This window comes from Zingiber officinale, chromosome 6A (assembly GCF_018446385.1).
Source record: "Zingiber officinale cultivar Zhangliang chromosome 6A, Zo_v1.1, whole genome shotgun sequence".
In the NCBI taxonomy this organism is placed as follows: domain Eukaryota; kingdom Viridiplantae; phylum Streptophyta; class Magnoliopsida; order Zingiberales; family Zingiberaceae; genus Zingiber; species Zingiber officinale.
This window is the reverse complement of record NC_055997.1, coordinates 79,718,951-79,746,217: the sequence shown is the minus strand read 5'-3', so window position 1 is coordinate 79,746,217 and position 27,267 is coordinate 79,718,951. Positions and strand designations below refer to the sequence as shown.

General features: G+C 39.6%; 3 protein-coding genes across 3 annotated transcripts in view; all 3 read right to left on the bottom strand.

Annotated features, from left to right (window-relative positions):
- Nucleotides 1-6,708: 6,708 nt before the first annotated feature.
- LOC121996687 lies at nucleotides 6,709-7,747 on the bottom strand. Its single transcript, XM_042550731.1, has one exon. It carries the CDS (start codon nucleotides 7,576-7,578, stop codon nucleotides 6,916-6,918), a length of 663 nt encoding a protein of 220 aa, XP_042406665.1. The 5' UTR covers nucleotides 7,579-7,747; the 3' UTR covers nucleotides 6,709-6,915.
- A 218-nt stretch (nucleotides 7,748-7,965) lies between these two features.
- Nucleotides 7,966-14,361, bottom strand: LOC121996686 (U-box domain-containing protein 33-like). The gene is made up of 9 exons (XM_042550730.1): nucleotides 13,747-14,361; nucleotides 11,961-12,082; nucleotides 11,563-11,684; nucleotides 11,110-11,214; nucleotides 10,450-10,945; nucleotides 10,003-10,143; nucleotides 9,319-9,843; nucleotides 8,481-9,239; nucleotides 7,966-8,363 (listed from the first exon to the last, which is right to left on the bottom strand). The coding sequence occupies exons 1-9, from the start codon at nucleotides 13,994-13,996 to the stop codon at nucleotides 8,166-8,168; spliced, it is 2,718 nt and encodes a 905-aa protein (XP_042406664.1). The 5' UTR covers nucleotides 13,997-14,361; the 3' UTR covers nucleotides 7,966-8,165.
- Nucleotides 14,362-15,987: 1,626 nt separating this feature from the next.
- Nucleotides 15,988-27,267, bottom strand: part of LOC121994973 (probable E3 ubiquitin-protein ligase ATL45) — a 71,273-nt gene continuing 59,993 nt past the window's right edge. The window contains exon 2 of the mRNA XM_042548842.1: nucleotides 15,988-16,565. Coding sequence (XP_042404776.1) covers nucleotides 15,988-16,565 — 578 coding nt within the window. The remainder of the gene's footprint in view (nucleotides 16,566-27,267) is intronic.

The window sequence follows — 27,267 nt, the reverse complement described above, 5'->3', positions numbered from 1 at the left end:
TTGCCTAGAAGCCCTATCCTGATGACCAAAGAGTTCCTTGAGATTGTTCATAATATCATATGCTGTTGGTAAATCTTGATGCTGATGTTGCAATACATTTGACATTGAAGCCAAAATGTAACACCGCGCCATCTCATCTGCTTTTACCCATTTCCTATGATATTCAATCTCCTCTTGGGTAGATTCACCAGTAGGTGCATCAGGACATCGTTCGGTCAAGACAAATTTATAGCTTTCAGCAGTAAGAACAATGTCCAGGTTTCTTTTCCAATCTATGTAGTTTGGTCCAGTAAGTCTATTCTGTTGAAGTATGATGGACAGAGGGTTGAAAGACATCCTAAGAATCACAAATAACTTTTGGTCAGAACTCTAAATTTAGAATAATATTGATTCCTCAAACAATACTATTTTAAATTAACCAACACCTCAAAACACCGTAAATTTTGTATGCCACGTTAGTGTGGACGTATACAAATTCAACATTTGTAAAAGGAGGGTTTTAACCCATTAATTTTATTATCTTGTCAACCTAACTTTTTGACAAATAAAATTAATATTTGGTATATTTTGGTCACACAAATAATAGCAGTGACTCCGATGGGGAGGATACTATTAGGTGTGTCTAAGTGTATACCATTACTTGACACTGAGTCCATTAATAAGATTATGCCCCTTCCGTTGGGGAAGATCACACGCTCTTAATTAATTTCCTATAGTCATCCAAAAATGGAAGTCTGTTCTAGTGATCCACAAACAAGCTCATCCGTTATGGAGGAAGGCACTCAGAGCCAACGCGCAAGCTTGTTTGCATCACTTACAAACCAGTAATGGAGACCATGGGATTTATTTAAAAATCCCTCTCCCACTTAGTTATTTATAAATGAGGAATTTTAACTATGCTAGCCTACTAAGCATGTAAACTACCACATACACACAGCACAATATAAAAGCAATAAATAGAAAATCTAATTTTCAACTATTATGGCTTTTTTTCTCTAGTTGTCCTCCGTGTGTTGTCATCCCAAGCTGCTGCCATATTTGGCCACCGCCACCGGGTCTATCTTGCTCCTAGTTCCGCTGCGTCTCTGGTCCTTAGAAGGTTCCACGCTTTGCAAGATTCGATCCGCGACATAAATAGAATTTTACATTTTGATCCTATATTCCATAAAAGGAATGTACATGTATCTAGATCAAAAATAAAATCCTAATAAAACTAAATACAGCTCCTGCTGTATTTTAATACAATCATGCACACACATATAAATGCCCTTGACATGTCCAAGGGTCCAATCACACACATAATAACTAAAAGCCATAATAGTTGGAATTCTGCATCCACAAAGTTAGCATATTCTACTATTATCCTGCCTAAATTATGTATGACATGTGCATAATTAAACTAATACCAAATACACAGAGGCAAAACCCTAGCTCTGATACCAATTGTTGGTTGCTACTCGGAAAACCTAGAGGTTCCACGTACAAAAATTTTGTACAAAGGTCTGAACCTTTTCCTAGCTACTATGTGTTCTTTTAAATTAAATTTTGGATCGCCTGCGGAACTTAACACGTTTGATCCAAAACTTAATCTATTTGTTCTTTTAGGTTTTGACTTGGATCTCCTGCGGAACTTAACACGTTCGACCCAAGTCACCTTAAGTTATTAATTCCATTAAATATTAATTTCCATAATTGGTTCCCAGTACTGACGTGGCGAGGCACATGGCCTTCTTGGATATGGGAGCAACCACCACCGACTAGACAAAACCTCTTATGGAAAGCTAATATTTAATTTCCTAAAATAACTTTAGGTTAACCAAAAAGAACAATCAAATCACAAGGAAAAGAAAAACAAAAGAACACAGCATCGAAAAACATATTCAAAATTCTAGAACGTAAGCCTCTTGTATTTGGTATTATTTCCATAAATAACTAGCATGATGCGGAAATAAAAATTACTAGTTATACCTTGTAGAAAAACCTCTTGATCTTCTATCGTATTCCTCTTCTAACCTCGGACATTGTGTGGGCAACGATCTACCGAGATGAGAAACCACCAACCATCTTCTTCTCCTCCAAGCAAGGATCGGCCACAAAGGAAAACTTCACCAAGGAGAAAAACCAAAATACTAACCAAGCTCCAAGAGATGCTAGCTTTCTCTCCTTCTTCTTCTTCTTCTTCAAGTAGTATCCAGCCATCACAAGAGCTCCAAGAGATGCTAGCTTTCTCTCCTTCTTCTTCTTCTTCTTCAAGTAGTATCCGGCCACCACAAGAGCTCCAAGAGAGAGAGAGAGGTTCGGCCACCACAAGAGGAAGAGAGGGAGAGGATGGCCGGCCACACCAAGGAACAAAAGAGGGAGAGAAATAATAGATGTTGTGTCTCATGAAGGCACCCTCTCCCCTTCTTTTATATTCCTTGGCCTAGGCAAATTAGGAAATTTAATTACAATAAAATTTCCTCAATTTCCTTGACATGATTTAATTGAGAAAAATAAAATAAAATTTCCCAATTAAATATACATTGGCCGGCCACATCATTGGAGAACAAATTGGACAAGTTTCAATCAACAATTAAAACTTCCTAATTTGTTTCCGGAAATTTTAAAATTAAAATTTCTCTTTAAAAATCTCTACATGGTTAATAAAAGAAATTTCTATAATTTTAATTTTACAACATGTGAATAATTTTTAAAGAGAAAATAAAATATCTCACCAATCTACAAATAAGGAAAGAGATCTAATCTCTTTCTTTAATCTTTTGTAAATTTTACAAGAGAGATAATTTAATTTAAATTCTCTTTAATAAATTATTTCTTCCATATAATAAAAATTAAAATTAAAATTCTTTTTAATTTATTTTGGCCGGCCCTACTAGCTTGGGTTCAAGCTAGGGCCGGCCACCCAATCTTATACCTAGGCCGGCCCTAGCTTGGCCGGCCCCTATTGGGTGGGTATAGAAGGTGGGTATAGGTGGGTATAGAACTCTATAACTAAGAGGCTACGATAGGGACCGAGAGGAGGAATTGGTTTTGGTCTCCCGATAAAATTAAGCATCCCGTGTTCGCCCCGAACACACAACTTAATTTTATCAATGATAATTCATTCCACTAGAGAACTATCATTGAACTACCGCACCAATCCCAAATTACATTTTTGGGCTCCTTCTTATTATGAGTGTGTTAGTCTCCCTGTGTTTAAGATATCGAATGTCCACTAATTAAGTGAGTTACTGACAACTCATTTAATTAATATCTAAGTCCAAGAGTAGTACCACTCAACCTTATCGTCATGTCGGACTAAGTCCACCTGCAGGGTTTAACATGACAATCCTTATGAGCTCCTCTTGGGGACATTATCAACCTAGTATCTCTAGGACACAGTTTCCTTCTATAATCAACAACACACACTATAAGTGATACCATTTCCCAACTTATCGGGCTTATTGATTCATCGAACTAAATCTCACCCATTGATAAATTAAAGAAATAAATATCAAATATATGTGCTTGTTATTATATCAGGATTAAGAGCACACACTTCCATAATAACCGAGGTCTTTGTTTCTTTATAAAGTCAGTATAAAAGAAACGACCTCAAATGGTCCTACTCAATACACTCTAAGTGTACTAGTGTATTTATACAGTCAAGATAAACTGATACCTAATTACACTACGACCTTCTAATGGTTTGTTCCTTTCCATTTTGGTCGTGAGCTACTGTTTATAATTTATAAGGTATTGACAACATCATCTTCTGCATGTGACACCACATACTATGTTATCTACAGTATAAATTAATTGAACAACTACAACTAAATGTAGACAATTTGACCAAATGTGATTATTTATTCATAATGAATGTTTACAAAGCTTAGGCTTTCAGTATACACTCCAACAACGACGTCTGAGATAAGAAGAGGAATACGACAGAAGATCGTGAGTTCTATAAGCTACAAAAGGTATAACTAGTTATTAGTTTCCGCATCATAACTAGTTCATTCTTTTGTTTAGATCTTGAAATACCAAACACAAGAGGCTAGTGATTCTAGGCCATCGAATTTATGTTTCGATTTTGTGTTTCTTTTGTTTTTCGATCTTGTGATTCGATTGTTCTTAATGGTTAAACCTATGGTTACTATAAGGAAATTAAATATTAAATTTCGTTGAAAGACTTTGTCTAGGAAGTGGTGGATTCTCTCATACCCAAGAAGACTTAGTGTCTCGCCATGTTTAACCTGGAAGTCGATCTTTGAAATTAATATTTAATTGAATTTGTAACATGGGTGGATTTGGATCAATAATTTTAAGCATCATTTGCGATCCAATTCTAAATCACTAAAGAACAGATAAGTTAAATTTGGACTAAATAATGTTAAGTTCTGTTTGTGATTCCAAATTTAATTTCTAAAGAACACAATACGTTGTTAGGAAAGGTTCAGAACTTGTACAAAATTTTTGTACAGGGGAACCAGTACGATATTCCGAGTAGCAACCAATAGGAAGGTCGTTCGGAAATCCTTGAAGCTTTGTATTGATCCGTCCGGCAGTCTCCTAAACCATCGTTGTGTCGAGCCAAAGAGCATGGTAAGGAAGACCCGACACTTCACCCCATCTGTGTATTGGTGAAGGGTGGTCGCATTGTCGAACTTGCCCAAATGGTCATCTGGATTTGTCAACCCGTTGTATTCTCCAATAGCCAGTGGAGTATAGTGTTTGGGCAGAGGGTCTTGCAGTATCACCTCGGAGAACTGGTGGTTGATCCGCTCGGGGGACGCATCTGCTTGCGGTACTTTGCCTTTCCGAGCATCCCGAACTGGCGCTTCGTCCAAAGAACATCCTGGCTCTTGATTCGCTTGCGCGATTTTCGAGGGCATTTGAAACAGAGCCCGATGGAAAGGTATTGGCGCGGGGGGTGCTTCTCCTTGCGTGTCGGTCGACCCTCTATTTTGCCCCCAGATGGAGAGTTGCTCTAGCCGGTCCTCTTACGCCGCTCGACCCCCGGACGCCGATGTTGCTTGCTGTGCCAGCCAATCGACTAGCGTCTTTTGATGTTGCTGCTCAACTATTTTGGCTGCCCGAGCTTGCACGAGTATATCGATCTCCTCTTGAGTGAGCGTCACAGTGTGAAGTTGTCCAGCTTCTTCCATCTTCTCAACTCGGATACAGGTGTGTTCCCACAGACGACGCTAAATTTGATCCTGTCCGAGAATCAAGGCGATGGACGCTGGGGGATGTGGGGCTCTTGTTGACTCTTGATGAATTCTGAGTTGAAGGAACCTGTAACCACAGCAGCGTCAGTGCCGAGCCAGGGTGGGGTTCCCCGGCGATGACCCTCCGACGCTCAAGTCAGTCTCTGGCGATGTATAAGCGAGGAAACAAAGAAGCAGAGTAACAGTAGCTACAGTAAAAGTGTGCATACCTCCGTTGAAGCTTGGAGCCCTTTATATAGGGCTCTGGGGAAACACGCGTACGCTTCTCGAGGTATACACGTTTCTCAAAGCTTCCCCTGAAAAGACATGTCAGGAAAGCGTCCCTGACATCATACCTCAATGACCCGAGCATATCTCTGACATGACAGTGGAAGCTTCCGCAATACGATCCTCTACCTGTCCATGCTGCCAACCATGCCGTCTGTCGGTGGCGCGAGTTCCCACGAGGATATCAGCTGATCCTCCTTTTGTCTGTCAGTGGGCAGAGCGGGAGGGCCACTTGGCCAGCCTTTGGCCGTTCGGGTGGTCTAGCCCTTCGGTCGAGTGGAGTGGCCACTCGGAGTGGCCACTCCGAGGTTCGATGTAAGTTCGAGCGAGCTAGCTGCTTGGTGTATGTCTTGCTTTGAGCGTCGAAAGCTTGGTGCCTGGTCGAGCTGTGGTGATATCTGATCGGTACCTCTTTGTCCCGATCGGGCGAGTGAGTTGTCCGACCGGCCACCGATACATGAATGTTGACCGCTTAGATTTTGATTTTCATCGTGGCCATGACCCCCTGAGGGATGGGCTATGATGATGATGATGATGATGATGATGTTGTGTGAATCGATGTCCTTGAAGATAAAGATTTTGAGAAGGGTGTATATGTTGCATGATTTGAGCTTGTCCACGGGCAACGGGTGATGGAGTGGATCACATATCGAGCAACTAATCCACTGGAGTTGGAAATTGAAGAATTCCCAAAATGAATCAATAATCAAGACAAGAAACGAAAGGTTAGGTAGGGTGAGTTTATTTGATAAGATTTAAGTTAAGTCAAGTCTAGTTTAAAATAAATTAAACGGTTGAAAGATTATTCAAATTTAATTTGATTTCTTTTTTTTTATATGTTTAATTTAAATTTGATTTTAACTTAGATTCGTTTAAAAATTATCGAGTCCTCAATTTAAGTTTATTTAATTGATTATTAAATTTGATGATACAAATTTATTTATTTATTTTAATTATTTATTTATTTAATATGTTGATAAAAATTTTACTGATCAACATAATTAATAAATATTATTCATAAATATTGTTCACAAACATAAACAAGCTAAATACATATATTTAATTTTATTTATTTAATTTAACAAGTTTTTTAAATTTATTCGTTTAATTAACCTTGTATATTAGACAAACTTAAATAAATTTTTATCAAATCGAATATTAAATTTATTCATAACGTCCGATTCATTTATCATCCTAAAATTAGGGTAAGATTTTCACAGAGGAGTTGGTGTTAATTTTGAAGCTCATGTCGCTCTACTTTTTAAAATCAGAATCCAATAACTTTGGAGATCTTTACAATGTCGATAGCTAACACGTTTGGCAAGTGTTAATCTATGAGCTTAGTTACAAATGAAGGATTCACAAAGATTGAAGTACAGCTTAGATATCACCAGTAGTTATTAAAAATCTTGCATATAACCCCTTATACAAATTGTTATTATTTTGATCCGGAATAGTAGCGCTGGAGGACCCTGGGCAGGTAAACGGGGAGCAAAAACCCAAACAGATTGTAGACCCAAAGGATCGAATTGGCAACCGCGAGGACGCGCCCCGCCACCATCCGCCGCCCTCCCTCTGCCCTCTCGAACTCGCTTGCCACCCACCAAAATAAGGCGACGAGTCGCTTGCTGTTGTAGAGGATGGGCGTGAAGGCGAAGATCGGCAGCGAGAAACCGCGGGAGAAGGTGAAGCCCTCGAGGAACACCTGGATGCAGAGGAGGAACAGGTGCGGGGCGGCGGCAACGGCGCCGCCAGTGTCTCCGCCGGAGGCGCAGTCGAGGATGTGCATAAGCGGCAGGAGGAGGCCGAGGAAGGCGGCGAAGGAGACGTATTGGCCGAGGAGGCGGTTGCGGAGGTCGAACACTGGGCTGTTGTCGGCGGAGCGGAGGGGTGGGAAGGCGAAGGCGGAGAGGAAGTAGATGTAGGCGAGGGAGAAGGGGGCGAAGGCGAGGTCAGTGGAGGGGACCATGCGGTAGGCAGCGAGGACGGCTGCGACGGTCAGGCAGATTAGGTGGCGGGGGCTGAGAGAGCGGCGACGGGGCGGTGCCACCGGCGGGACGATGCCGCCGGTGGCAGCGGTGGGGGTTACACCATCAGACATCGTTCGCCGGCGCTGACGGATCGCTCGTTAACGGTAGAAAAAAAAAAGGATTTTGACGACCCAATTCCTATAAAAATTGGATCTTGCCAGTGAAATTCAGGGCCTTGGAGATCTACAGGACGAGGAACGCAGAGTTGGAAGTGGTTGGATTCGCAAGAAGATAAGATTTGTAGGGTCACAGTGGCCAGTGAGATAACAGAGTAAAATATTGTGAAATGCCCAGCGTAGCCCTGTTATATCCACTGAAAAATTCAATTTTTTTCAAAACAAAAATGATAAAAAAAAATTGTCAAGCTATCTCACTAATATCCAACAAAGACAGATGAATCATTTGTATAGGTTGAAAAGAATCCTATAAAAATTACACAGAAATGTTATCAATCACACAGGATCAACAACTTGTTTATGCAACTCTCAATTGGAGACTGCAATTTTCCTTATGTTTTTCATTTTTCTAAGAAACTAACATATTTACAACACACGTACCTGATTCCAGATATCAGAACATAACATGGCGGATCATGAAGATGAAGATCTCTGCGATTTTGGGGAGGGCTGACAGAGTTCTTCTGTTCTGTATAAAACAGTTACAAAAACTGCTGTGGTTGCGATTGAAGCCATTCTTGAATGGCTGAACGCAGTGCATGGTTTGGGATAAGCTCGCAATTTAGAAGTTTTAAGTTTGTCATGGGTGATGTATCATGGCCGCTGTCGATCCATCCCCGCATAGCTTCAGCTTCATAAGTGAAGCCATCAGTTGCTATGTGTGGATTTCTCATGATGTCCTGAAATTGTTTCGAAGTCGATTTTTTTTCAGAAATGATACAAGTCCACTTCAAGCAAAACACCTCAGTTTTGTTCACTGAGACACTGACTGTTTAGTAAGAGGAACGAATACTGACCTGGAAGATGGGACAGATAAAGTAATGAGGTATGCGGTCGCTGAACGATTTACTTGACTGTGTTGTCGTAGATAATGAAGCAACCTTCATCAATGGTTCGACAGTCTTCCAAACCTGCCCAGCTAGATCTGGTCTGTTCTTCCGACTGATAGCACAGCATCTGAGGCCCAGATGTGCCAACTGGTTTGCTTGCACAAATGGCCAGTTTCCTGCAGATTTGTCGATGATTTCATGCAGTTTTTCATCATTCATATATACCTCTACAACTCTGGCAATGCCTACAGGAGGTTTTCCAGTCAAGAGCTGCAGGATTATAATCCCGAAAGAGTAGACGTCAGATTGTGGTGTAAGCTCCCCAGTGGTAACATATTCAGGGTCCATGTACGCGAAGGTTCCTTTGGGATTAGTCGTATTGTGGTAGAGAGTGGCGTACATACTGGATTGGTCAAGAAGACGAGAGATGCCAAAATCACCAATCTTACTCACATAGTTGGCATCGAGAAGAATGTTATCAGGCTTAAGGTCTCCATGGACTATAGGATGGGGATTGTTGGAGTGAAGGAAGACCAAAGCAGAGCATATCTCCGCAATGACCCGTGTTCGGACCTGCCATGTGAGAGGTTCAGAATTATTTGCACAGGCGAGACGATCTTGAAGGCTTCCGTTAGGAAGGAACTCGTACACGAGTGCAAGAGTTTCTGAGCAAGCACCTATAAGCGTAACAAGGTTTGGGTGCCTCACCCTACTTAAGATGGCCACCTGATAGATCAGATATTGAATTCATAAGAACAAATGAGATGTCTAACTATCAAAAAGAAAAATTCAATTTGGTTTGTACCTCTTGATGAAACTCAGATCTGCCTTGCATACTTTGTGGATGCAACAACTTTATAGCCACAGTCGTGTTTCGCAGAAAACCTTTGTAGACACTTCCAAAGCCTCCTTCCCCAATCTTCAAATCATTACTGAAGTCTTCAGTTGCTTTCTTAAGCTCTAAAGCAGAGAATTCTGAATTGAAAGATCCAAGAATGCAGGCTGTCTGATCTCTCTTCTGAAGTAACTCTTCAACCTCTCTAACTGCCTTGTCATGTTCCTGCTGCAGTGCATCATAATCCGACTGAAGGGATCGGAGAAGTCCGTGTGCCTCTGATAGCTTCCTTTCATAATCTATAGCAGCATTTTCAGATTCAGTAATCTGGAGTTCCAACTTCACTTTCTCCTCGACTGCCTTCTTGAGTCGTTCAGATATTTCAGAATGCTGCCCTTTTAGTTTTTCTAATTGCAATTTTTCAACTGCAAGTGTTTCCTCAATTTCTTTCCTTAATCTTGCCTCCTTGGCATACTTACTCTCTGATGCTTTAACCTGAAAAGAAAGTTTTCAATAGAGTGAATTGAGAAGATATATATTTTTTTCTTTGCACAGGCACACCAGAACTCTCACAATTCTGTTTAGCCACCATCGTAATATTCAACAGAAATACTCAAATCTCTTGGGCATGAGAGTGGATAAAGAAAAAGATACCTTTTGGAGAGCCAAAACTGCATTCATTTCTGCCTTTTGACGCTTGCAATACTCTTCGTATGCCTCATTTTTTAAGTTCTCAGCTTCTTTTAGGGCTTCTTGGAGCTTCTTATAGACCTCTTCATCGGAAACATCATGTTCCTGTAAATTAGTGTGTAGTATTGTCAAAGGAGCCTTCTTTTGTATAAAATTATCCAAATACATTGTTCACAACTTGTTAGATGACGATATTACTTTATTTCAGGACTTTGGAGCCTAAACTATAGTTTCAAACAATTTGCAAAATTACTACTTTTACTACAATCATATCGATTTGCTTGTCAACATGATGCATTGATAGCTATTTCAAAGAAAACATCCACCTCAGGCATGCTAAATTACAAGAATATCTTGACAATCATTCGTTGATTTTTCCACAAGATTACCAAAAATTGTCATGTGACTCACCAGATCTTGATTTGGAGGTGAAAAGGGAAGTTCCTTATCATTAAGGGAAGGCAAGATCACAGATCCAGCTTCACTCTCATCGTAATTGGCCACTGATGGTGTCGCATTAATGATTTCTTCATAATTAAGAGATGATCGACCAGAAGTGTAAGAACTCCTCGTAATTCCTTCCCATGGATCGACCGAAGAACCTCCAATACTTCTACTATGTGGAGTTCTAACAAGCAATGCGGGTGGCAACTCCACTACATTTCTATCTCCAAAAGAACTAGAAGATGTTTGTCTGGAAAAATCTTCGGTAGTACTTATGTAGGAACTTAAAGATTCAGTTTGTCTCATGAATACATTTGGTGCCCTTGATTGCTCATTTGAGCTGGCCATGGAGGACTGTCTTGGGGATAAACTTGGCACCCTCGACTGTTCACTTGACCTGCCCATCGAGCTTTGGCTATCCATAGGTGATCGAGCCATCCAAGATGCATGCGAAGTAGACTCCCTGTGTAAAAAAGTGTGTGAATTTATATATTATAAGATACAAGTTATGACTTACGATGATTCATAGGTCATAAGTTATGAAGGTTCTTTAAAAATGAGCTAAAGCAGAACATTTACAATGTTAGCATATCAATGGAGAACTAATAAAGACTAGCAAACTCAAACCTGGTGTAGATCAGGTGTCCCTTGCAAATGAAGTATATTTTGCACAATGGATTAGCTAGTTGCTTTACATTGATTGCGGTCTTGGACTTAACGTCTTTCATTTTCCTGTGAAGCGAGCATATTGTATTAGTTAAGGAACTTAACATCTTTTATTTTTCTTCTAACCATACTGGAATCAGTTTAGAGAGTTAAATGAAGAATGTCACAAGGCTAGTAACATTTAGTGGATCTGTGATGAATGTCATCCACTATATTGTGTGCTTTTAGATGCCTTTTTGGCCCTTTCTTTTATTGTTTCTTTGTTTTTTTTTTAATTCATGAAACTGTAAGGAATAACAACTAGTAAAACCTTAGTGGATTAGCCAAAGCAGCTAATTGAGATTTTACTGATTGAGAACTGCAAGTATTCTGTGACTAAATCTACTAAAAACAGTAAAGAATATCAGATCTTGCCTAGAATAATGCTTATCGGCTGCAGCTCCCATCACAAGTTTGGTGATACAATGTAGTTCAATCAGCTCGACAAGACCATTTGCAATATCATCCATCTCAATCACCACCTTTTCCACTTTTACCTGAGAAGTAAATAAACAAAATTAGAAACATATCCGACTTCCTTCAAGAAGATGAACACAAAGCACCAGGCTTTCCCACATGATAAACTTTACTAAATAGAAAATATTATCGATGAAGAGATCATCAATAGGAGGATCACCGAAATCGACTACAATTTAAAATTTAAAAGATAATTGATTCCTAATTTGCATTACAGGGGATTCTATTCCTCGGTCGATGTGCATGTGATGATATTATCAAAGAGGAACCAACACTAAACACAAAACATGAAGTACCTTCATTTCTGAACATAAATTGATGTATGCATTCAAACTCTTGTTCATTTTATCTCTTTCCAACATCCTGTAAGCATTGACTTGTGTTGTCGTCAAGCAGCTTTCAGGAAACTTGCCTCCCACTGGTACCAATGACAAGTGATCAAATTGTTTTAGTGAAGTTTCATACATAAGAGAACCAGTGAGGCAATACTAACTTTTATTGCAAGACAAAGCAATTGTTGCAATAATAATGTAAGACAAATTTTAGTCATGAACTTCTCAAATATGGCATCACATCCAACAACACTAGTTACCACTGAAAGCAGAAGACAAATTTGTACCCATTAAACCTCTTGGTTTTCTTCAATAAAGCTGGTCTTTTAACCTTGTGAAGAGTTTCATCTGTATGTTGTGCTTATTGTCTCAGTATATAAACTTATGGCAAGAGAAGTGAATAATTCTATCTAACACTCAATAGGAGATCCAATCATAAATTCCACATATATGGCAAGAGAAGTAAAAGAAGACTGACAATTTGTGGTTTGCAAAAGGTGTCATTAATGTCTACCTAATATTTCAGCTTCATTAAACACTTACTTTTATAGTCAAAAGTATGAAAGATACTGAAGTCCAGTAGATATAGAGTCTAACTCTGATTTTCTTGGTTAGGGAAGTTGGCTATAGGCGATCGAATATGGTCAAGCTGGATAAGGTGTCAGGCTTAGCTCATCTAAACAGCTTAGAGCTTGGTCGAATCAGGTTGAGTTCCCAGTCACAGATTTAGCTTCCTTCAACAGCATGTGTCATCGATCTATTTTTTTTTTTTTAATTAATCCAGATATCTAACTCTTATGACCCGATTAATCCTGGAGGTGATCAATTTAATCCTATAGAAATTTCCAATTAGTTACTAGGGTAAATTGGGAAGTATAGATGAATCTTGATGGACGGCCGAGCGTCACAAGTAATTCAAACTCCTCATGTCTAATGTGTCCTCGGTGAGATTCAAACCCTTGTTACTTAGGGAGACCATTCCATCGCTTACTATCGCGCACCAAAGCCCCGGGGGCTATGTGTCATCCGTCTAATAAACTTTGGATGAGTGGATTATTTTAACCAAGACATATCAATGTCATGTTGTCGTGTAACCTAGAGGTCACAAATTCGAATCTCGAAAACAAACTCTTGTAAAACAGGGTAAGGGTGCAATATACCTTTCCTCGGACCCAGATAACACCGAAACTAGGACGACCGACCCGGTCCCACGGAAGTTTTTCCCCGGCCGCTAGAGTATATTAGGAAGCGCTCACGACAAGTGACCTAGAAACCCTGCATCCCATGGTTACACACCTTATTTGAAGAAAAAATCTTTACAAATGCGCCATAGCTAGGATCGAACCAATTCAAGAAGAATCGAAAGGAGTCGTTGTAAAGGCATGCATGCTTTACATTAATCGATTCTACATCAAAGGAATTGACTTCGTTGAAGAGGAAAACGGGAAGAAATAGCAAAACAGGAATTCATTTTCTAAATTCGTGAGCAAAACTCTATAAGTTTCTACAAATTGTTCAGGGTCGAAGAGAAAAAAACACCCCACCATCTAATACGACCTATAAAATCATTCTAGCAACAATGAATTATCATTCCAAAGAATAAGCGAGTTCCTCGAACCCTAAATCCAAGAAAAAGAGTTGCCTAGAAGATAGAAATATGCAAATTCGAGAAATAACCAAGAAAAAAGGGATTTAATTTGCCCCCTAATTCTTGAGAAAGAGAAAGAGAAAGAGAAATTTCAGTTCGTACTCATGGGAATCGTCTTCGCTGGGACATGAACGTGGGCGAGAACAATGGTCCGGCCCCTGTTAGAGTTTTGAATCGCCCAGAACAAAGTGGCCTTCCCGGCCTTCAATTCCGCCGCCACCGCGACGTAGAGCTTCTCCTCAGCGGGCGGCGCCGGCGGCACCGCCTCCTCCTCAATCTCTGTTACCCCGCTGCTCCTCGTCGAGCTGAAGCTCTCGAAGCCGCCCATACCCCTGACTTGCCTGCTCGCCATCACCACACCGCTAGTCACAGTCAAAGGTACCTCCTTTTTGCATCTTTTGGGACTAGGAATCAACCAAAAAAGAGACCCTTTTTTTTCTTAGGTACACTACATCGAGAGGAGCGATTCGAATCTCCACATTTTGTATCGGAGATGGATAGAAGATGACAGTTTGGGAATTGGAATTGTTCAGGCGGGCTTCCTTACGATCTAAAGCGAGAGCCTCGATGGGGATTCTTCAAGCAGCATTCCTTCCGATATAAAGCGAGAACCTCGAAGACCCAGAACAAAGTCAACGGTGGTAGGATGACGAAAGGAATTAAGATTTAATGCAACAGCATTTTCCATGCTTGTAAACATGTCTATTGCACCGGCCATGGTGCAACTTCGATACGCTTTCCAAAGGTGAAATCGTCGACGGCCCCTCTAGAACGTTTGTACACTTCTTGAATGGGGTGAGAGTCAATTAATAGAGCATTCTGTATTAGTTGGAAATTGACGGATTATACATGGTAATACCGTTGTATGAATCATCTGCATTAGCCCGTGAAACTATTTTCTCAAACATTCAAATCTAGTTACGATATACAAGATATTTTATTTTAGGATAAAAAATTTAAGACATTCACTATTTGAACGAGAGTCACTCAAACTTCCGGATATACTCTGATGTCCGATTGAAAGAGTTGGATATCTAGATTAATAAAAACATATATCTATTTCACCTAGCGTCGTAAATGAATGAAATGTTTGTGGACAAATTTAGTGTTTGGTTTGATAAGAGTTTGTTTATGTTTGTTCAATACACACAAGATCAATTAAATAAATAAGATTAAACAACTTGTTAAACTAAACAAATAAATTTGAATACATATGTGTTCAACTCGTTAATACTTATGAACAAAGTTTGTGAATAATGTTCATGAACAATATTCGTGAGCAACATTCGTAGATAATATTCATGAATCAAGTTCATTAATAAAACTCTTATCAACATGCTAAATAACAAAAAAAAAAAAAATTTAAATTATCAAACTCTAAAATTAATCAAATAAACAAAAGTTTCAAACAATCAAACAAATTTGAATTGAGAGTTCAACATCTAAATGAAATAAGTCCGAACTCATAAAAAATAAATCAAATCAAACTTGAACAACTATTTCAAAGATTTAGTTGATTTTATGTTCAACTCGGCTCGAATCAATTATCTTATCAAAAAAAAACTTGAACATTTCAAAGTTTGACTCGACTTTGCTTCTTTACCACCCTAATTTCACCTATATATATTTCAAATGAGTCATAGATTAGACTTGAGTAATTAAGTTTTAATTTAAATTTAATATTTGATTTTTTTTAATATTTTAAAATTAGATTATGAATCCTAAAATTATTATAATATAGAGTTAAATCAAAAATATCAAATATCAAATAATTTTATATTAAAATATGCTACCAATTTTGTACTCGGAGATAGGCAAGAGGAGGTTTAAAGTCAAAGCTAAGACAGGTTGTTTCCCCGTCATTTATATGCTTGAAATGAGACAAACGTTGACCTCAAAAGTCAATAACTTCTTTGATGGTTTTCTTATGTAGTAAATTATTGAATATTTGTTGATTTACTTTTTCTTCGTCTCCATCTTATATTTTTCTATGTCTCGTTGATTATTTGTTTCCCACCGGATCAATTTAATGGTTTGCCAGCTCAACTTAAGATTTTAATTGATAAGATTTTAATTTTTAAATGACAGTCTTGGAAGTTCTACTATTTTTGATGATTTCAAGAAAATAAGATTTTAATTCTTTAAAAAAATATAATTTAACTCAGATACAATAGCCGGAATGTATTTATTTATATATAACACATGAATGTCGACATTTGTCATGTGTGTTTGCGACTGTTACATTGCCTTGACATTAATATCATTTAATTAATTAAAGTAATCAATGATTAGAATCCATCAAATCTTGTGAATGCCTTAATCTCCAAAACGTTCTTTCGGTGCTCAATCTCCTCCTCTGTTCACTGTGTCGGTCGCCTGAGACACGTCAACCCGATCCGTAGGTTGCGCGGCGGCGCTGCCGCCGCCTAATTCTCCTCCTCCGTCTCCGCGAACAAGATCTTCAGGAAGAGGGGCGACGACGGCGAGGTCAGTGCAGCGGCAGAGCGGGCAGGAAACATCCGACCGGAGCCACCGGTCGATGCACTCCGGGTGGAAGGCGTGGCGGCATCCGGGGATCACCTTCACCATCGCCTCCCGCTCCTCGCCGCCCTCGAACTCGCCCAGGCAGATCACGCACTCCTCCGCCGGGGCCATCCCACCGAAGGAACCCAAGGGGACCAGAGGAAGCGCCGGCAGCGGCCGTTCGATCGATGGGCGCGGCGCCACCGCCTCCGCCGCCCACCGGCGCTGCTGCAGCAAGTCGTTGCGGCGCCAGTGGCAGCTGTATATCCAGATCAATAAGATGGGGAGGGAGGAGGAGAGGAAGACGAAGATGATGCCGACGGTGGAGGCCAGCTTTAAGTGCTCTGTCGAAGCGGCGGCAGCGGCGACGATGAGAAAGATTGAGGTGGTGGCGGAGGCTCAATTTTGCCGTCGACATTGTTGACATAATACAATACAATCGGGTTTAGCCTAAATGCCTAATTTATGGCAATTTAATAATTCCTTCCTTGTTTTTGTTCATGATTTAATAATTATTTGTTTATTTTTATGTCGATTCAAACCGTTTTTCTTTTATTTTTTTTGTTTTATTAATGGACAAAAAAAATCATGAGGATAGATTTTGCTTATTTTATTATTTTATTAATTAATATTTTGCTCTAAAAAATCTAAAGGTTTGATTGTGAACTTGATTATGTTTCCAACCTTGGTGTGTATGAACCTCGCTTTCAGATTGTATTATGTCAACTGTCTCTAATTTATATTAATATAAAATGATAAATATCAATAGTACATTTTAACAATACATATATTAATATCAAATTAATTAAATCTTCTAACGATTAAGTTGGATAATGTTAGGCAACTAATTAAATTAACCTAATAAAATGGTCAACGGTATGGCATGTTTATGTATTCGGACGTCATTTTATATCTTGAGTCGAGTCAGTTCCTTTTGTGTTTACTAAACCTGTCTTTGATCATCAGTGTCCGTAATATAATTTTAAAATAGAATCTCTAAATTTTGAAAATGTATAAATGATTCCCTTTAGATTTTTTTAAAACCAAAATAATTTTCATTTTTGATTCCTTTGGATCAAATATTTGGTGAAGCAAATAAAGGGATTGAAAATAATAGAAAATTTCTTTAATCTATTTCTTAAATGATCCCATCTGGAAGTTGAGTTAGACAGAGAGTCAGATGGGAAGCTGATGATGAAGGCGAGAACGTTGACGAAAAGCGGAATGAGCTTTTGGACCTGAAGATGCATTGCAGATTTTTAGATCTTCGAGGGGAGCAAGGAGGAGACGTCGAAAATGGTATCCACGAGTCTACACACACCATATAGAGAGCTCATACAAGGGTGTTAGAATGAGAACTAGGAAAGAAGTCTCTGATGCAAGTTCTCTGACACTCAAGTCAGCAAAACATGTCAAGCAAAAAGTGTAAGAAAAAGTAGAATTGTAGTAGATGCATATATGTGCGTGTACCTGGCTAACAGAAAGAACCTCCCTCTTTATATTGTCTCTCATAATTTCCATAATAATGAGGCATCAGAGAATGTCGAGTGTCAGGGTATGTCAGATAATAGAGGATGTACGACAGACTTCCATTGGGTGAAGGAAGGTTTCGCGACATGTATGTGGCAGAGTATCAGAATATTCCCTAACAAATGACCATTATTTTCTGACAGGTGGTTGCGATTCCCTGATAATGTTGTTCTCTGGTGATAGTCTGACCGACACTTGGGCTGAACGGGAGTAGATTGGGAGTCGTGCCCATGAAAAGTGAGGGACTGAGTCTTGGAGGAACGACCAACGCTAAAGTCAATCGAGAGTAGATTGGGGCAGTGCCTAAGAAAAGTGATGGGCGGAACACTGGGGGCTGATCGACACATGGGTCGGTCAAGAATAGACTGGGGCAGTGCCTAGGAAAAGTGATGGGCAGAACCGTGGGGCTGGCTGACACTTGGGTCAGTCGGGAATAAGCTGCGACAATGCCTACAAAAAGTGACGGGTGGAGCCCTGGGGGTCCGACTGATACTTGGACCGACTAGAGTAGACTGGGATGGTACCTAGGAAAAGTGATGGCCAGAGCCCTGGGGGCCTCCGGCACTTGGACCGGCCAAGAGTAGACCGGGGTAATGCCCCTGAAGCTAAGTCTTGGAGGAAATGGTCAATTTGTACCCGTACTCCTCGACCTTGACTGTCATCTCTTTTTAACTTTTGACTGCCACATCACATTGACCATTGGTCTCCCACTATTCCCGGGGTCATCCATTATACTTCATATCACAAGTCTCACATTTAAGTCTAGTTGAAGGAGACTCACAACTTGACTAAATAGACTCGAGTCTTACTATCATTTTGCTGTTTGACCTGGCCACCACTCCAATGGCTTCTCCTCGACACTACCAATAACTACCTTTTTGAAAAGAAAAGCTTGTTAAATGTGTGTCAGCCATTTTAAATGTGAGGTAAGGCGCCGACGATAGCATATCGGTGTAATGATTTAATTTTCCTATCCATCATAAATGTTGTTTTATGGGAAATTGCCATGTGTCTCACCAACTTTATTCCCATGCGATGACTGACATATTCCTTTTTGTACGAATTTCGAATGGCAATTCATTTCCCCATATCTAACGGTTGCCCTTGTTGGGGTCGTTTTAATTAGACAGTTCAAACTTCAAAAATACCCTCAGGACTCTTATTAAAAACCCTAAGTGTTGCAGGAAATGATTCATTCATGCCTCGTCTTCTTCAACTTTTGGCTTGACGATTTGTACTGCCTGCAACTTTCTCTGTAACCCTCCTAGTAAATGTTCTTTCTTGACTCTTCTCTTCATTTTTTCCCTTTTCGATGGCTTAAAAAACTTTCGTCCCTTGGTATGCTACCTTCCACTCTGATTTCAATAGTTGTGACCTCGAGTCGGCTAAGCTAAACATAGAGATTCCCACAATCTTCTGCATCTGTATTCCTGGTCCTTAAGATCGTCCTCATCGCCCTCCTCCCTATTTCGTTACTTTCTTCAAAGATCAATTGCACGCTGGTTTACAATTTCCCATCCCTCAATTTTTTTCGGAGATAAGCCAATATCTTCGCATTCAGCTCTCACAATTTACTCGCAATGCCTTTCCGTGCCATGTGCGGAATGACGATCATATTTCGTCTGTATGATATCCCTTTATCCCCCATATGTTTCATCACTTTTATTAGCTTAAGAAGTTGGAGCTTGGGATTTTCATGGTTCAATCTCGACTGAAGGTCATCTTCTTTCAAAATATACCCTTCTCGAATAAGGGATAGAAATCTCATTTCTTTTTTATCCAAGCGTCTGAGCCCCTACTTTGGTCGATTGAATGGTGAGCGATTCTCCTTTCTTCCTCTGAATTGGGAGACCATTACCACGTGCTTGCATGCACTACTGCCTCGGAGAAACTGGTGGGCGTGCAATTCCACATCCCTTCCCTACTACGAGAAAGTCTTCTTCATGTGTTTGGACTGAGTCTCATCTAAACAACACTTCCCTCCCATTTTGGTAAGCCTAGATAACATAGCTCTTGCCTTCTCACTAACTGAGGTCCCTTGTTTTATTTTTGTGGAGAGAACATTATATTTAAGGCCTATTCCCTCTAGTCCACATGGATGAAGAAAGATGTGATAAAATGGCAAGGGTAGGCCATATTGGTTGGCCGAGAGACTCAGCCAACTGGTTCCTCAGGAGAGGCCTCCCTTGACTATGTAGTGTTACAGCCGCCAACGAGGAAGTGGTAGCCGTAGAGCCCCTCACCCTCCCTGAGGAAACTACCATCGTGGCCTGGAGTCACCCTTATGGCTCCAATGCAAGAGGCGTCGAGTTACTCCCTTTGTGCAGTCATCCCTCGAGTGGTCGCCTTCGGCCCATTTAGTCGCTCGGGGGTTTACTCTAACTCAGGAAAGCACTTCGGCTTCTCCCAGGCAGGTTGCTTCAATCCCACCTCCCTTAGTATAAGGGGAAGTGGCCTCAGGGGCGAGCGGGTCCTCGCCACCTCCATTCCTCAAGTGCCTCCTCCTTTGTCGGCCATCTAGCCTTCGGAGGCTCTCCCCTAGTCATCACGCCCACCCAAAGGCTGCTTCCAGTTTACGTCTGCATTCAGCGTGCCTTCCCTCTAGGTATTGGCCCCAGCTTCATCTTCAAATCCCTCGCCTGCCTCTGGGCAGGTGCGACTGAAGGGTCTACTAGCGGAGGCCTAGAAAGGTACGATAAACAAAGTGGTAGATTGCCCGCTACTGGAGTTGGCGGACAAATTCTCCCAAGAGCTGACAGCGGTGAGTTTTGGTTATTTTGCCCCAGTATATAGAATGCTGCTAATCTTATTCCTCTGTAGCTATGGCTGATTGGGATGAGCATGTCCCAAGTTGTCGCAGGGCTACACCGGGAGAATGAAGCCCTACGGGGGCAAATAATTGAGTAGGAGAATTCTACGAGCCAGATTTTTAACATGATCACCCCACAAGAGGCTTAGACATAGGATGTCCTATTCAGAGTAGTGGAGATGAAGGCCCAACAAGCTCAGGAGCTAGCTGGTGTTAAGACGGAAAGGACAAAAAAAATGGAGGCTATGATAACTAGCATTTTGATGCATTATTTCTGCCGTTAATTTTCATGTTTTAATCCTTTCATATGATTAATTATTGATTCTTGTCATGTTTATTGAGTTGGATTCATATTATGAGTTTTGTTATAATTCTTCCTATTTTTATGGATTTCTACTTATAATTGTGCACTTTTATTTTTTAGGGATTGAGCTCAAGTTGAACCAAATTGAACCTAAAGGCTTGAGTTAATGAGAAGTCCAATCTGAAGAAATTTGAGCCATTGGATCAAATCTGAAGCAAATTAAATGAAAGATTCAGATCTGATTAATTCTAGCCATTTATCAAGATCTGGTTGATTCTGGTCAATCTGTGTAGATCTGGCATGATCTGAGCGCTCATCTTGATCTAGCCATCCTGACCATTCAATGAGCTCTAGTTGATCTCGACCATTCACTCAGATTTGATCTTAGCTGCTCCATCAGATCTAGATTGATCAGGACTGTCAAATCATATCTAGGGAAATAAAATCCACAAAGCACGCATCTTCTTCTTCGCTCGGCTTCTCACGCTCCGAAGGCTGGTACACCACTTCTTCCTCCTTCTCCATCACTCCACTAAAGGGGCCGCCGGTCCACCTCCACTCCACCACCGTCGGCCGGTCATCTCCTCTCCATCTCTTCTTCGCGTGATCGGACCCGACGCCCACGCACCGACGCCAACTTGCTCGTCACGACCAAAGATGCTGCCACTTCCTTCATCCGGACCAGATCTGGGCAGACCAAGTTTCGATTTCTGATCAGATCTGCATTCTTAATTCATGCTACTACCCATTCTTCTTCATTCGAGCTCCGTCTTCTATAGTTCTGATCAACACTTCAAGCATCCAACGACAACTTCTTTGTCACCAAGATTGGTCTATTTATTTGATTGTGATTGCTTCTTTGGTTTTTATGTTTTGAATGAGTTCTTGATTGTTGATTGTAATTAAATTCAAATTCCCATATTCTAGATCATCTAGATTAGGCTTAAGTTGAATGTTGCTCACAAGTTGTTTGATGTAATGCCCCAAACGCCTTTGATAGCTTTATTAATGCATTTTAGTTCCTTAATTTCTTTCAACACTTTGTTTGGTTAAATGTTAGTGATAGTTGTCCTTTAATTGAATGTAATTAGGATAGATTATCTTAGGTTTCTTTAATGCTCCAGATTTCATTCAATTTTTACTTTTCCTTGCAATCATAGTTTAAGTTAGACTAGATTTTCATATTTGCATTGCTCTTTTGTTCGTTAGGTTTAGTTTCAAACTTGATTTGTTATTTCATATTGTAGTTTAGAACTCAAACCCAACCCCTCCATTTTCATGTTAAAAATTTAAAGCAATAATCAATCCTGAAGATATCATCATATGATTACATTCCTTGTGAGACGACTCGAGTCATCCCTATACTACTTTAGTGTAGAGAGGGTTCAACAACTTTAATTATAATTTGATAAGCTCCCGTAGTACAACACTCGAGCCCGTATTAGGCTGCCCTGAATGTAGATCGAAAAGAATGCTAGAAGAGGGGGGAGGGGGTGAATAGCGATCGTTAAAAATCAAAAGCGAATTAAAACGAAGTACACAGTGGAAGAGAGATAAACCAATGCTAACAAACTGAGTTTTATTTGGTTCAGAACCTTCGACGACTCCTACTCTAAGGCCTGAACTCGTCGAATGCTTTCATTGGGCAATCCACTAATAGTTCGCAAAAAGTTTATAGGAGTTAAGTACAAGAACTACAAATAATAGTTACCAACAATAACAAAATGGGAAAGTCTTGGTCACCGGTTGTCGGAGGAGCTTCACAGCGTCGCAGGAGCGTTTTTAGAGCACCCAGCAAGAGAGAAACTTGTCAGGCAATAAAAGGTTAGTTCTCAAGACCCGGAGTCCTTTTCTTCAGCAGCCTTCTCCTTGCAAGAAAAGGTTAGTTCGGGCAATAAAAATTATATCTACCTTGTAAAACAAAGTTAACACAACATCGCAGATAGGGTAGTAATTTGATCATGTCTTCTCAAGACCAGAATCTAGTTAAGATCTCAACTTAGGCTTTCCAAATGGACCTAAGTTGGATCGACGCCTATAGTTCCCTCAATGGGGAACGCGCCCTCACTAGATCTCTCCTCCAGTTGCTTACCTTTACTTACTACTTACAGTCACTTGACTTGCCTCTGACCCACCAGGTCTTTCCACTAGTTGTCAGATCTATTGATCCAAACTGGATTTCGGTCGGTTGTTAGGTTTTATGGATCCAACCGGACTTCCTGCCAGATATCGGACCCCCCATACCTATCTAGACTTTCCACCAACTATCAGGCTCATAGACCTAGCTGGATTTCAGCCTGGTGTCAGATCCCTCATATTAGTCAACTCTTGCACACTTGGTAGAAAAGGTTAGACAAACATTACATCTAACTTTAACCTATTTGTCATACATCAAAACCAGATTATTAATGCAACATACACCAACAATCTCTCTCTTTTTGATGTAATGACAACTCGGGTTAAAGTTAGAAAAAAAATACAATAAGGCAATTAAAATGAGTATATTTTTTTAACCTAACACACTATCCTCTCCCTTTGTCATATATCAACAAATACATGCATAAAGCATAAATAACTAAGTAACAATTTGAAAAATCAGCTACTTAAAAGATTTGCAAAGTGATAGTTTTAAACAAAAACTTAGCTTTATTTGATGGAGGAGTAGATATTTTTTAAAAAAAAAAAAATTGCAAGAAAGTTTTCAAAAGTAATAACTTTCAAAAACATGTTAAAGTTCTTTTTGAAATTAATTTCCAAAGATTTAAAATTTTCAAAGTAGGATTGTTTAAAAAACTTGGACAGAAAAGTTAAGAAAAATTCTCTAAGTAAGATTTTCAAAAGAAAGTTTAAAGAGAAATTCCCAGTATTATTTTTAAGGGAAGTTTAATGCAAACTTCCAATGAGTTATTTTTGAAAGCATTTTTGAAGTAAGACTTTGCAAAAACTTCTTTAAGTTTAAAAAAATTTCAAAATAACTTTGGCAAAACAATATTAAACAAAATTTTCTAAGTAACAATTTCAAAGTGATTTCAAAAACTTTTCTAAAAGAAATTTCAAAGTAATTGTAAAAAAAAATTCTAATGAAGATTTTTAAGGTAAAAGATAATAAAGAAATTATTCAAATTAAATTTTCTAATATTTTAAGAGTAATTTTTACATAGAATAACTTTTCAAAACATTCTAAACATATTTTTCAAAGAGATTTTTTTTAAAACATTTGAAGTTTTTCAAAGTATGTTTGTCAAGGTTTTTTTTAAAAAAATTATGTTTAAATTGTCTAAACAATTACTCCCCCTTAATTTGATAACATAATATGGAAGTAATTATTCAATTTTCAATATGTCTAACCGTTAGTTACTGACTAGTTATATAAAGGATAGCAGTGTTCATTTGGTTAGTCAAGTTAGCAAGATTTGATCCAACTTATTGTTTACTAAGAAGGATTACTTAGCTTGATCACTGTATTTTGCTATTTTACATCCAAACTTATGTTGATGCACTAATATAAGCATCTAAAGTACAGGTAAGAGGCCTACACATCTCACGTCATTCTATGTTTATGAATACACAATCAAAGTAGACCTAGTGTATTTGTGAGATGCTTGTTTCTTAGATATATAGGTTCATGCTTTCTATGGATTTGATCTAGACTAAGGCCAAAATAATTTTTCAACACTAGAGAAATGGAAAATTTTTGAAAACATAAGTAAATAATTTTCCTAGAATTTGTAAAATATTAAAAAATTTTCTAAAGAAAATCCTAGTCTATCGTGCACATTCCCAGTTGTCTTTGTAAACTACTAAATTTAGATTCAGGTAGTGGTTTAGTGAAAATATTAGTTAAATTTGACTTGGACTCAACATAGTTGAGTTCAATATCTCCTTTGGCAACGTGATCTCTAATAAAGTGATGTTTTATTTCAATATGTTTGATTCTTGAATGATGCATTGAATTTTTGGTTAAGTTAATCAAGCTGATGTTATCAATATGAATTTTTACATTTTTATATTCTAAGTTAAAGTCTTTTAATGTGTGCATCATCCATAACAATTGTACTACACACTCACCCATTGCTATGTATTCAACTTCAGTAGTAGATAAAGCAACACAGTATTATTTTCTACTAAACCAAGTGACAAGTGATGATCCAAGTAATTGACATCCACCACTTGTACTTTTATGATCTAATTTACAGTAGGTATAATCAGAGTCAGAGTAATCGATTAATTCAAAATTAGGTGATCTGGGGTACCATATTCCTACATTTATTGTACCTTTTAAATATCTAAATATTTTTTTTACATTAGTTAAGTGGGATTCTTTAGCACATGTTTGGTATCTAGTACACATACTAACTGCAAATAAAATATCAGGTCGACTTGCAGTTAGGTATAAAAGGCTATCTATGTCACTCCTATAGTATTTTAGATCTACGAGTTTTCTATTTGGGTCACTATCTAAGGTTGTGTTAGTTGTCATTAGTGTTTTTAATTTTTTTGATATTTTCCATTCCAAACTTTTTAAGTAATTCTTTAATGTATTTTTATTAGTAAATATAATTTCCTTCATTGGTTTATTTAATCTATATTCCTAAAAAAATTAGTTAGTTTACCTACAAGGTGTTGATACAGTCTGACCTGGCTGTTGTTTTGATGTTGACACTGATTTAAGTTTGTATCAGATATTAATTAAACTCAGATTGATTATTGATCAAGGTTGATCAGGTGGAAGGGAAAAGTCCAAGTATGGAAACTTGGCACGCGAAGTCGGAGAGGGCTCGGTAGCTCGTTCTCCGGACTAGGTCAGAGAGGGCTCGGTAGCTCATTCTCTGGACCGGACGAAGTCGGAGAGGGTTCGGTAGCTTGTTCTCCAGACTAGGTCAGAGAGGGCTCGGTAGCTCGTTCTCTGGACCAGACGAACTCGAAGAGGGCTCGGTAGCTCGTTCTCCGGACTAGGTCAGAAAGGGCTCGATAGCTCATTCTCTAGACCAGGAAGGCTTTAGGGTTTAGGGCTGGGAAGCTCTAAACCTACATAGGCATTGGATCGGTCTGTTGACCGATCCAGTGATACTATGGTTATCTGATCGGTCACCGATCGATCAAGAACCAATCGAACTCTCGTGAACTCACTGAGAATTACCGATCGGCCTCAGATCGATCGAGGCAACGGAGTTCGGAGAAAGGATAGGGGATCGGCCCATGGACCGATCCACTATAGCCCGATCGGTCCACGCATCGATCGAGTTTTCTGGACCGATCAGCCCCGATCGGTCAAAGGTGGATAGGTCTCACGACCGATCCACAATAATGTCTGTAGTTTCTGCTTTTCTGATTTCTCTGTGCTAACCATCTGCTGTGAGCTTTTTAAATCTGCAGGTTGCAGGTATCATGCCAATGCTTAAATTCAAATCAAGCTCCGTCAGAAGAATAAGACAAAGTGTTCTTTCTACTGTGTTTCGCTGCAAATGGTGCAATTGGAGCATCAACGTTTACTGGCTGCGATCTGGCTGCGATCAGCTGGCAATCAGCTTGACTCCTGCTTATTGGTTCGAGCTCAGAGACACCTGTGAAGACCATGGGTTCTATTGGTGTGAGTTCAGAGAACCAGATGAGGAGGAAGAGTGATTGGCGACGCCTTAGCTTGCAGCAGCGATTCGGTGCAGGTTGACAGCGATTCGGTACAGGCTGAACGCAGTGGAAAAGCAGAGGCATAAGAAGAAGGATGAAGAGATGTTTGAAAAAAGAAAGAGAAAAAACTCTCTGTCGATCAAGCGAGTGTGTGCTAAGCTTTGAGCTCTTGGCTGAGAAGCTGCTTCCTTCTTGCGCTCTGCTTTCACTGTCGTCTTCGCGTGGCTGTGAGCATATTCTTCATTCTCTTTAGCCACTGATCATTGTAAGTCTTGTGCTTTATTTACATATCTTCTGAGACTTTGTGGAGAGGTTACTCCACCGAGAAGGAGGAAATCTTTAGCCGGAATCTATCCAGGGTGTGATCTACCGAAAGATCAAGGGATCGTCCACCTTACGGACACGCCGAGGAGTAGGGGCAAGTTACCCCCGAACCTCGTACATACTGGTGTTAGTGGTATTTGTCTCTTTTTCTTGTATTATATTTTCGTTTGCATATTTTCGCTGCGCTAACGACTTGTAGGAAGAAATTCTTTAAGCTTTTAGAGGAGGCTATTCACACCCCCCTCTCTAGACATCCGAAGATCCTAACAAGTGGTATCAGAGCAAGGTTCTCTTCATCCGGATTAACACCCTAAAAAGCAAGAAGATGGCTATGAAGGAAGGGTTTAGCACCAATCGTCCACCCTACTTCGACGGAGCGGACTTTCAATATTGGAAGAGTCGCATGGAATATTATCTCAAGACCGACATCTCAATGTGGTTCTCCGTCAAGGAAGGGTTTACACCTCCGAAGGACGAAGAAGGTAAGGAACTAGACTCATCAAGG

Bases quoted from the DNA above. Each gene is read 5' to 3' on its own strand.
- LOC121996687 (XM_042550731.1), bottom strand. From the start codon at position 7,578: ATGTCTGATGGTGTAACCCCCACCGCTGCCACCGGCGGCATCGTCCCG.
- LOC121996686 (XM_042550730.1), bottom strand. From the start codon at position 13,996: ATGGCGAGCAGGCAAGTCAGGGGTATGGGCGGCTTCGAGAGCTTCAGC. The intron at 10,946-11,109 runs GTTTGAGTTTGC...TTTTTTACACAG, and splicing joins GGACACCTGATCTACACCAG to GGAGTCTACTTCGCATGCAT. The intron at 8,364-8,480 runs GTCAGTATTCGT...AAACAATTTCAG, and splicing joins TTATCTGTCCCATCTTCCAG to GACATCATGAGAAATCCACA.